At 59.0% G+C, this 11,742-nt stretch overlaps 1 protein-coding gene across 1 annotated transcript; it reads left to right on the forward strand.

Moving 5' to 3' along the window:
* The first annotated feature begins 2,863 nt into the window (after positions 1–2,863).
* VSX1 (visual system homeobox 1) lies at positions 2,864–6,843 on the forward strand. Its single transcript, XM_074578205.1, has 5 exons — positions 2,864–3,242; positions 3,597–3,675; positions 3,924–4,047; positions 4,968–5,148; positions 5,828–6,843. Exons 1-5 carry the CDS (start codon positions 2,864–2,866, stop codon positions 6,091–6,093), a joined length of 1,029 nt encoding a protein of 342 aa, XP_074434306.1. The 3' UTR covers positions 6,094–6,843.
* The last annotated feature ends 4,899 nt before the right edge of the window (positions 6,844–11,742 follow it).

Raw genomic sequence — 11,742 nt, forward strand, 5'->3', positions numbered from 1 at the left:
ACATCATTCCTGGGGACCAGGCTCCAATCTCACTCCTGTGCCAGGTTGCCAGGAGCCGATGCAGGAGTATGGCACGGAGCCAGGGGGGAACACCGGGCTGTGACTGCCGGTGCGGGTCCAACGGGCGGATGTGCGGCAGGAGCCGGGCTTTTGGAGAGGGGTTCTCCATCCAGCCTGGAGCACGGGAGCCTCTTCCACCCTGAGCTGCCTGAAACTGTCAGATGGTCCTTTATTATTGACCTGATTCATATCTAAACCAGGGAGGTGAAAGCTGTCTTATCCCATTACTAATCCCCTAAACCAGGCCCTTCCAATACCTTCTCCTTGCTACCCCCTCCTCATCACTGCAGCAGGTGGCTGCAAGGCAAGTGCACATCCTTCTGGGGTTTCCCCGAAGTTTCATGTCCCTGCAAAGACAGGGGCCCCCAAAAACCACCATCCGCTGGCTCAGGAGCCGTCATCAGCTGAGGAGGGTCCACCAAAATGTTGCCCGTATCTGTAAGGACTTGCAAAGCTTGCCCCCGTGTCTGAAGGGGACAGCCCCAGGCACCCATCCCATCCCTCACGATGCCATCCCGTAGGGTGCTGCAGGGCATGGTGGGTGCCTGACATAGCGCTGGAGCAGCCACAGGGAGGAGGGGACACCTCGGTGACTGTCCCACTTCCCCGTGCCCCCAGTCCTGCAAAGCGCAGCAGGGAGCAGAGCGCAGGGGACGCGGGTGCTCCATCATCGGCTGCGGGCAGCACCCACCCCTGGGACGTGGGTCTGCAACGGGGCCGGGGTGCTGTGGCCTCCATCCGTCCTGTCCGGAGCCCTCCTGGAGGGGCTGGGTGCTGGAGCAGCGGCTAGCGCAGGCGCCCTGCCCTGCCCTGCCCACGGGAAGGGGGGGAACCCCGAGGAAATTAGAGCAAGGGGCGATGTTTGATGTTCTGCTCTTTAAGCGATTAATAATCTTTCGGCGTCGGAGAATCAGCTGAAAATCTTCCCTGGAAAATAATGAGCAGAGAAACATTTACTGATTAGTCTAATCCCAGCTAATCCTATCTGATGAGCATATATCAAGATATCCTTTAACTGATTTATTGTCCAAAGGAGCGGTGGAGATGCCCCTCTCCACCACTGCCGGGAGAGCCAGCGGTGGCCGCACGTGTGTCCCCCCCACCCTGTCACACAGCCCCATCCCAGGAGCGGGTGCATCCCCCGTCCTCCCCCCGGCACTGCCACAGCCGCCCTCCGCCCCGGGCGGCAGCGCCGTATCCAGGCCACCTTGCCCAGCGCGGGGAGATTTAATCGCTATTTCCATTTCTGCATCTATCGGCTTTCTCTTGGGTTTGAGCTTTTATGTTTCATAAACTGATTAGGAGCAATTATACGTGCTTTATCCCCAAACTTTCCAAATGCCTAGGCCATATGCATATTTAAGGCTTCATCATCTCTCCCAACAGCTCAGCCTGAATGTAAACTGCTGAAATCAAGCTGATTCTGGGACAACGTCAAAAATTAGGGTTTTATCCACTAATATCTGCTTGGACAGGAAATTTGTTGTGGGTGGTGGCCGGATTATGGCTTCTAATTACTGTGGCAGATCCTCCCTGCCCAGCAGTGAAAGTCTCAGATTCCAGCAAAACTGCGGTGAAACCACCCCGGAGAAGCGCAGGTGCCCAAGGGGACCGTGGGGTGCTCTGTCCCCATGCGGGGGGGCAGCCCTGGGTGGGGATGCCCCGAGCATCCCTGCATCCTGGGCACATGGGGACCCCCAATTGCTTGGTGGTTTTGGGAGTGTGACCCCCATCCCCACATCTCCCGGTCCCCTCACACCCGTTTGCCTTTCCTGGTGCAAAGCGTGATGGCCCAGAGGGTCCCCCTCCCGCCAGCCCCCAGCGCCGGCCACGGCAATTATCCTAAATGAAAGTTATTGTTCTGCTAATCCCGGGAACAGCTTGCGAGGGGAGATTTGGGTCTTTCTTTAATAATGCAAAGTTAATGCGGAGTCCCCTTGTAATTATCTTTATCAGAAGGACCCTCGGTTAATCTGACCGTCCAGCGAAGGCCTGGATCAGGCGGCCCATGTAAGCCGGTTGTAAATCGTTTCCATCAACAGATGAAGGGAAGGGGGAAAAAAATTGCAGCCCAGGTGCAAGAATCTGGGAGCAAAAGGGAGCACAGAGGCCAGGCACCTCGAGGTGGCCCCAGCCCCCGTGGCAGGACACCTTGGGTCAGGGAAGGTCCTGCCCCACTGCCCCCAGCCGTCCCCAGGGTGCCGAGTGGAGGGACGGAGCGGCTGTGTGGGATGCCCCGCCTGGGATGTGGGGCTGAAGGGACACGGGGTGGGATGGGGGATACTGGGGAGGGGACCTGGGGAGGGCACTGCGTGTCCTTGGAAGAGGGAACACGGGGACATAGCATGGGGGTCCTGGGAGAAGACCCAGGGAGGGAACCCACGGGGATGTGAGGGTGGTTGACGGGGGAGCTGGGCGGTCGGGACCAGCGAGGGGGCTGAGGGGGTCCTGGGGGAGGGATTGAGGGCGACCGAAGGGGACCCGGGGAGGGGACCCGGGGGGACGGCAGGGGACACGGCGAGGGGCTGGGGAGGGCCGAGGGGCGGGGGCCGAGGGGAGCGGTGGGAGGGACGGCGGGAGGGGGCGGCGGGGGACCGGGGCGGTGGCCGGGGGCGGCCGGGGGAGGGGCGCGGAGCCGGTACGGCCGCGGGGGGGGGGGGAGGGGGGGCCGGGGGCCGTTAATCCGGGGATTGGGAGCGCCCCCCCGCCGGCCCGGGGTGTGATTGGAGCCGGGGCCGGCGGCGGGACGATAAAAAGGGCGGCGGGCGGCGCTGCCCGCTCCGGGCCGGGCCAGGCGGCGGCGATGCCGGGCCGGGCGGAGCCGTCGGTGGGACGCGCGGCGGCGGGGCCGGTGGCGGTGCCCGTACCGGTGGCACCCGGGGCGGCGGCGCGGCCGGTCGTCCCGGGGCTGCGGGCCAAGGGTTTCGCCATCACCGACCTGCTGGGGCTGGAGGCCGAGCTGCAGCCGCCCCCCGGTCCCCCCCCGGCGGCCGCCTCCGCCGCCGCCGGTGGCTACGAGGGCGGCGGGGCGCTGGGGCTGGGGCTGGGGCTGCTGTGCGGCCTGGGGGGGCCGGCCGCCCCGTGCCTGCTGCCCGCCCCGCTGCCGCTGCTGCCCGCCCGCGGCCCCCGCCCGCCCCCTGGGCCGCCGCCCGCCGCCCGCCGCCACAAGGAGAACATCTCCGGTGAGCGGGGACGGCGACGGGGGGCGGGGGGGGGGGAAGGCGGGGAGCGCTCACGGGGACCCCCGGGCAGAGCCGCTGCCGGAGCCGCTTCGCGCCTGCGGCCCCGGGCACACGCGGTGGCGGCGGCGAGCATCCTCCTGCTCCCCGACCCCCCCCTTCCCCCCGGGATGGCGGCACCGGTGCGGTGCTCCGGGCTCGGCCGCGGGCCTGATGCCGCCGGTTGCTATGGGAGGGGACCCCCGCCCCGGGCAGGTTTTGGGAGCTGGGTTTGTTCCCCGCTGCTCCCCGCGGGAACCTGACTTTCCTCAACATCGCCCCCCCCCCCCCGCCCCCGCCCCGCATTGCTGCTGCCAGATGAGGACAGTCTGTCCGGGGACGCCAGCGACCTGAAGATGTCCACCTCCCAGATCAAGAGGAAGAAACGCCGGCACAGGTAGAGCCCCAGAGCGGGGGTTCGTCCCCGTTCTCACCTCCTCGCTGCTGCCACCAGCCTCCCGCTATCTCTCTGGTCCCCAGGCCGGGGCGGTGGATGTCCCCAAGGGAGCCAAGAAAGAGAAGGGCTGCAGCTCGGGTGGGGGGAGGATTTTCGGGAGGAAAACCCCAGCGAGGAGTGGGCTGGTAGCTCCGCTGCTTGCCCAAAGGGTCTGGACTGTGTCACAGGATGTTCTGTCCTCTCGGCAGGACGGTGTTCACAGCCCACCAGCTGGAGGAGCTGGAGAAGGCTTTCAACGAAGCTCACTACCCCGACGTCTACGCCCGGGAGATGCTGGCTGTGAAGACGGAGCTGCCGGAGGACAGGATACAGGTAGGTGGCCGTGATGGTCCGCTCTGCCGGTGGAGTCTGCGGGCTGCCAGTGCCCGGCTGGCTCGTCTGCTCTGTGGCCAGTGAGTGTACAGCTGGTGGGAACGTGGTGGCACTGAAATGCTGCAGGGCACCTGGGGGAAGGGGTAGCAGCTCAGTTTCTGCCCCCCGGAACTGAACAGTCTCCAAATGGAAATGCAGACCCGGGGGACAGAGCTGGCCCCAACAGCTGCTCACCACCAGCAGCTCAGCTCTGTCCTCCGGAGACCCAACTCAGGCAGGAGCTGAGAGCAATTCAGGAGCTGCTGGGCCAAGCTGTGTCCCACTAGCTTGCTCCCTAGCTTGTCCCTTTGAGGGACACATGGCATTTTAGGGCCTGATCCTGCCCCACTGTGGAGCAGCTTGAGAATGGGGTGGTGGTCTGGGCAGCAGCCAGGTTGTATCGACACCTCTTGAGCCTTCAAACGCAGGCAGGGGGTGAGGAGAGGGACCTGAGCGCCCTCTGTCATCATCGGTCACTGCATTATGGACCCCTTTTTCTGGAGAGGTTGGTGCTCCCTGTGGAGGCAGCAGAAGGGGCCCTGTGGGCAGGCGGAGCGTAGGGTGACTTCGGCTGGGATCACCCTCCCGTGTCACGATCAGCCTGGTGTAACGTGTGCTCCCTCTTCCCCCCCTTCCTCCCCTCTCTCACTGACACCCACGTGTGTGCCCTCCCTCACCCTCCTCCCCACACACCGCCCCGGCCGCCCTCCCACTGCCGCCTGCGCGTCCGCATCCCCAAACCCCTCCACACACCCCTGTGGCTGCCCCTTTGCCCTGGACACACGCTCCCCCGTGCCCAACGGGCCCTGGTTTCCCGGCCGCGGTGGCCATCTCCTCCCCAATCCCACCCCTTCGTGCTCTCCTGGCTGTTACCCCTGAAGGTTTGGTTTCAGAACCGAAGAGCCAAGTGGCGGAAGCGGGAGAAGTGCTGGGGCCGGAGCAGCGTGATGGCTGAGTATGGCCTCTACGGAGCCATGGTGAGGCACTCCATCCCTCTGCCTGAATCCATCATCAACTCTGCCAAGAGCGGGCTGGTGGGATCCTGCGCCCCATGGCTGCTGGGTAAGTGGGAGCTTGGGGCTGGGGGTGGCCAGGGGGCAGGTGTGGAGCGAACGGCCCTTCCTCTTTCGTATGGCCATCCTCATCTTTTCCCAGAAAAGAATGAGGCCTCAGCCATGAGCTGTACACAGGCTGCCAAGCGCCATGGCTTTTCTGCTCCCTCCTTGCAAAGAACAGCTGGGAAAGGGAAAACCTTTTACCGCCGTGTCAGAGAGGTGCCTGCACCTGGTTAGGTATCACTTTCTAGTGCTAGCAGCCAGCGTGAGAGTTGCAGGGCATCTAGGAAGTCATCACCCTCCCTCCACCAAACTGAAGTTAACGTTAATGCTGCCTCAGAGCTACCCTCTGCTCATACACAGCCCTACACCGAGGTGACACTCAAAATCCAGGGTGGGATGGGCCATCACAGCACCCTTCTCCCTGTAAAGTCTTCCCTGCTGGGGGAAGGTACCTTTCCTGCAGAGGAGGTACAGACCAGTTCTGCCCCAAGCCATCCTTTTGGGCTACAGAGAGCAGGTGGCAGGGCTGCGGGTCGGGAAAGGCTGGTAGCTAGCATGAGTTTTCCTCGGGATGCAAGCGAGAGCTGAAGGAAGCAGCAGGATGGCAGGAGGTGATGCCGAGCGGTCCTGGGCAGAAATAAGCAACCGGCGCCCTTGGCTGTGCTCCCTCTCCCCTCTGCAAGGCATGCACAAAAAGTCCATGGAGGTGAGCAGGAAGGCGGAGAGCCAAGAGAAGCTGGCAGATGGCTGGCGAGCGGAGCAGGAGGAGGAGGAACTCAAAGGGAAGCAGGCCAGTTCCCAGAGGGGCTCCGACAAGCTTGGCCCCGAGAAAGATTCGGAGGACACAGCCATCGACCTCTCCAGGACAGCCAAGCACGAGAAGAGGGGCGTACTGCGGCAGTGCATCAATGGGGACCCCCCCACGGAGCAGAAGGACAGGGACCACTGAGCTTGGGCTGCCCCGGAGGAGGCCAGACCTCACAGCTTCCTGGCGAGATAATAATATTTATTGATTTATTGATATATATATTATTTTTTCTTAAATAATTGAACTTTTATCTGAATTCAGGGCATTTTAAAACTGAGCACACACATCCCCTTGTCCCCTCTTTCAAGCTGTTCACTTCTCAGCAGAGCCAGGGTGGAGGGTGAGAGAGGTGTCCCTGCGGGGCCAAAAGCGGTGCGAAAATGAGACCGCATTGTGGTCGGCATGGACCGTTGCTGGGGAAGAACCACCCTTCCCCTCTGGGCTGTGAATGTTTCCCCGGCCAGCCAGGAGCACAAGGAGAAGCAACGCGACGGGAGCCGCTCCCTTCTCAAACACGCGGGTGCGAAGACGGTGCAGGAGTTTACAGACGCCTTCTCTGAGCACTTCCACCGCTGCCCAGTGCCCGCCTGGCAAGTCCCTCCGCTTCGAACACACAATCCTTCCACCTGGAGGAGCAGCAGGGTTTTTAAACACGGTAGGGTTCATCCTCAAGCTGGTGTAACCTGACAGGGTGCGCCGGTTTATACCTCCTGAGGATCTGGCCTGCCAACGCAGCCTTATCACTGGATTTACACTGTGTAGCTTCCTTAACTCGTATTTGGGAGAAGGGGGTAAAGACATTTTTGTTTATGCAACAGTTTTGTACACTCTCGAATGTTATCTGCCAGACTATGCATAATAGAACAGACCTTTTTGAAAACCAAGCCATAGTACCCCAGAGCAATTAAACAATTTTGTGAATTGACATAAGAAGATATTTTGTAATTGTCTGTAAAAAGTGTTAATGTCAGAGCTGTTTCTTGGTCGTCCTATATTTATGTCTAAAAGCACTTTAGTGATCTGGATTTTTGAATGTGGCTCTTCCCGTTTTGTCCACCATTTATTTATTACACATCCATAAATAAAATTGTGGTGTATCTTTGGTTTTCATGCTCTGCATTGCAATTCGTACCTTCCTTTGGCACATCTCGTGGTAGTTGCCACCTTGGAGCAGATCCTCCACAGACTCATGCTTAAACCGGGCTGGAGGGCTCTGCGGAGGCAGTGCAGTTGTTCCAAGGGGGCAAAGCGAAGCCCTCGTGTGTCTCCCCAGAACCGAGGTCTAGTCCAGTGGCCCTCCACATGCCATAAGGTGGTTGATTTCTGCCGGTCAAAGAGCCAAACCACGGCTGATGGGTTACGAGACGGTCCGAAACAGGGAACGTGGCCAGTCCTTGAGGGAAGCCACAGGGAAAAAGTTGCTCCAGTCTTCCAAGGGCCGTTGAAAATCCTCCTCAATAGAGCGCAAGTGTGAGGTTTTTCTGCCCCGACAGCAGGAAAGGCGCTCTGCCTCTCGAGTGTCTGCGCAGGGCTCCTCTTCTCCTTCTCCGCTCCTGCTGATCCTGCCGCTTTGGAGGATGCGGAGCTGGGCCCCGTGTCCCCACGTCTCTTGTGGCTAAATACAAGGAGCAGTTGCTCACTTTGGCTAGGTGAATGCATTGTGGCAGGTACTGTTCGGGGCACGAAGAGGAGCCGTGTGGTCCCAACCGCACAAGCACCCCCAGCGAGGCACAGGGGCATTGTGGCCACCCGACTGCCCCACTCCTGGCTGTGACAGGTCCTCCTCTCACGGCTGGGCTGAACTGGCCCACGCACACGCCGCGACAACAGCTCTCCTGGAACAGCTCCAGTTTCGTCTGCTGGCCAAAACATAACGGAAAATTGTCAGAAGGTTTTATTAAAATCTGAGTAATTCCAATTTGGAAAGTTTCCTAATACAGCTCAGGGGGGTGTGCAGCCATGTAACGATGCTGTCACCTGTCCCCCGCCTCTGCTGCTGGGCCCGTCTCCTTGCACACCAGCAGCCGCAGGCTGTGCTGGGCTGGGGGGAGAGCGGTGGGACGCTGGCTGGGAAGAGCAGAGCAATAAAAGTGGCATCTGCAGATTTCCTGCCTTTCCCCTCCTCCACTCAGCCAGGCCCCGCTGGGCAGGAGCGGGGGGAACATATGCATGGCAAATACAAGCTTTGCAGCAAAAAAAAAAAAATGTTTGACTGGGGAGGGTGCCGGGGGGGAGCGCGGTTCAGGGAAGGACCAGCCAGGGCTTATTGCAGCAGCAATTAGGCTCGCAGAGAGCCGAGACTTAGCACATTGGAGGCCTAATCCTGCCTGAGCAGCATCTGCAAACCTTTTATTTGGGCCGTGCCATGCTGGCACTGGATGCCTGCAATCATTTTTTTTTTTTTTTTTTTTTTTTTTTTTTTTGCCCTGCCCGCCTGCAGATGGCCTGGCTCTTCGCCTTGCGCTGGCTGCAGCGCTGCGAGAGCAAGGAGGGCCAAGCGTGTCACCGCCGCAACTGCTACACGGGGAAACGCCGCAGCCCCGGCACCGCGCAGGGGGCGGACAACTCTCCCGGTAGGGTCTGGTGGGCTCCCAGATCTCACCTCACACTGTGAAGGGGGAGTCGCGGTGAGAGCTGCTGGCCCGAGGCACTTTTCGTGTGCTGGGAAGTAACTGCGGGGTTGTCCTGGTTTGAGGTAAAACAGAACCAACTTTCTGTTCAGTAATTTTACTTCTTAGCTAGGCCTCTTCTAACGCTCCGCAATTAAGAGCATATTGTGCCGAAAACGGTCCGTTCTCAAAGTGATAAGACCAATGTTTACAGTTTGTGCCAGGGAACGGCACGCAGAGAGGCTCTTGCTTACACTTATTGCTATAACAACCAAGGTCAGCTAATTTCGTTATTTGCCCCATTGGAGGGTCGGAAATGGAAAAGCGTAGAGGGGTCCCACCTGCCAGGAGGAGCAGACAGGACAGGGGACCCAAAATTGACCAACAGGGGTATTGCATCCCATCTGCCCCATGCTCAGTATAAAAGCTGAGGGACAAAGGGTCAGCTCTCTCTTCAATGGCTGACACCCGAGGAGGACCCTGTCTGTTCATCTGCCTTTGATCCCAGTCTGTGGGTTCCTGACTCCAGCTCTGGAACCCAGTTCCCACCCGTCGCTGAGTCCAGCCCAGGACTTCCCCAGTGCCTGCCGGTGACATCATCCTGGGAGCTTAATACGGTTTTGTATACACTGTATCTATTTCATTATTTTCCTTTTTATTTTATTATTAATATTTCATTAAAGTAGTTTAGTTTCTTCTAAACTTGTAAATCTATCTCTCCTCCTCCCCTCCGTGTACGAGAGGCTGGGGGGGAGCATCTGTCGACGGCCACTGGCCAATTTGGCCAAAACCACGACAGGGGTACAGCCAGGTATGCTGGGGCTCAGACGTGCCCTTGCTGCTCCATTCACAGGGCGAGAGCCCAGGGAGGCCACATGGGTGCTGGTGAATGACAGTAACTGCTTCAGGTTCAGCTCCCGGTTGCCACCAGGAGATGGTGGCAGAGTCTGGTGGGGCAATCGTCAGAGCAGGGACAGTCAGTCACCTCTTAGCTGCCTGTGCTAAGCCTGGCAGGGCTGTCCTCCGTATGTCATGGTGGTTGTAGCAGCACTAGGAACAGGGCAGCGTATTCTTCTTGTCATTGCTTCAGATTTGATCCATCCTGAGATTAGCAGTAGCCAAACCCAGCCACTGCTCCTGCCAGTGCCAGTTCAGGCCAGGGCTGGTCACAACAGTGCGACAGAAGAAACTCTGACTTATGCAATGGTTGACGCTTGCTCACATCTCCACTGCTGCGGTGGGTTTTGCCCATGTAAGATCCAGCAGCAGGTGACCACACCACCATCTTTGTGACCACACCAGGGCCTGGGTGGCTTGAGATTCCCTCTGTGGGCGGCCCTGGGGGTCCCTCAGCCACAACAGCTGAGTTTGGTCAGGCGGGAGATCCCTTCCATGTGGCAAGAGGAGTCGGTAGCACCAAAGCCCCTGTTCAGTAGCCAGCACTGACGCAGCTTCACTTCAGTTCATCTGGGCTGGCGCCCGCCCTGGCACATCCAGATCTTTCCACAGTGCTGGCCGGGGACTTAAGCGATCTGCTAAACCAATCATAGAAGAAGGGACAAGGAAAGGGAATAAAATGAGATTATTTTGGCACGTCTCTTGTCTTTTACGGGATTGGAGGCTGACTGTCAGGCATGCACGTTTAGGGGTCGTGGAGGTGTCCTGGTGATGAGCCCAGAGCAGGCCAGAACAGACAAGGCTGCAGGGCTGCATTTGCGGAAGCATCTTCGTGGTGCCATTTCTGTACAGCTCAGCAATGTTAATTTCTAACTGGCATTTTGTCCTGGCCCATCCTCCCAAGCCGCTGGCTGGATTTTCAGATTGGGAGGTTAGGAAGGGAGCAAAGAACGTTTTGCAAGTGCTCCCTCGTGTGGAACTGGGCGCTGGGACACAGCAAGCACCCCAGGAACGGGGAAGGCTGGCTGGAGTCCTGGAGGAAACCAGAAGCCTCACTCCTTCCCCTTCATCCCAACAGACCCCTGTCCGCCTGTGGGGCGACACGCAGGGGTGTCTGGATGGAGAATTAAAGAATCGAATCGACTGTGTGGGGGTTGTTTTTCATTACTCACTTCTCGGATCACCAGCGGGCACTCGGTGCAACGAGCAGCCCCTTCCCCAGAGCAAGCCGTCTGGGTTCTGGCAGAGGGCATAGGTACTGATCAGAAGGCTCCGACTTCCTCCAGACTGCTCCTTTCCAAGGTCAGTTCAGCATTAGCACCAATACAACCGCATTCGTATGAACCCTGTGCCTGTGTTTAGCCCTGGGTGTGTGCCATTTCCCTCTTATTCCAAGTTCTGCTGGAGCGAGGCTCAGGGTGGGCAGGGCAGCAAAGCCCTCACCCCACTTTTGGCCCCATTCCCCCTCTTTCCCACCACAGTGGGAAAGCGGTATTCCCTAGGGGTCAGTACCAGGACCAGTCTTGTTCAATATATTCATCAGCCACCTGGATGAGGGGACAGAGTGTACCCCCAGCAAGTTTGATGATGACACAAAACTGGGAGGAGTGGCTGACACAGCAGAAGGCTGTGCCACCATTCAGCGAGACCTGGACAGGCTGGAGAGTTGCGTGGAGAGGATCCTAATGAAATTTAACAAGGGCAAGTGTAGGGTCCTGCACCTGGGGAGGAATAACCCCCTGCACTGGCACAGGTTAGGGGTTGTCCAGCTCTGTAGAGAGATCTGGGAGTCCTGGCGGACAGCAAGTTGACCATGAGGCAGCAACGTGCCCTTGTGGCCAAGGCCAATAGTCTCCTGGGGTGCATTAAAAAGAGCGTGGCCAGCAGGTCGAGGGAGGTTATCTTCCCCCTCTACTCTGCCCTGTGAGGCCACATCCAGAGTAGCGTGTCCAGTTCTGGGCCTCCCAGTTCAAGAAGGACAGGGAACTGCTGGAGAGAGTCCAGCGGAGGGCTACAAAGATGATCAGGGCAATGGAGCACCTCTCTTCTGAGGAAAGGCTGGGGGACACGGGTCTGTTTAGCCTGGAGAAGAGAAGACTGAGAGGGGATCTCACCAATGCTTATCAATATCTAAAGGGCGGGTGTCAGGAGGATGGGGCCAGACTCGGCGCCAGACTCTTCTCAGTGGTGCCCAGTGACAGAACAAGGGGCAACGGGCACAAACTGGAACACGGAAAATTCCATCTCAACACGAGGAAAAAAATTCTTTCCTTGAAGGGTGGCA

This window comes from Larus michahellis, chromosome 3 (assembly GCF_964199755.1).
Source record: "Larus michahellis chromosome 3, bLarMic1.1, whole genome shotgun sequence".
Taxonomy (NCBI): domain Eukaryota; kingdom Metazoa; phylum Chordata; class Aves; order Charadriiformes; family Laridae; genus Larus; species Larus michahellis.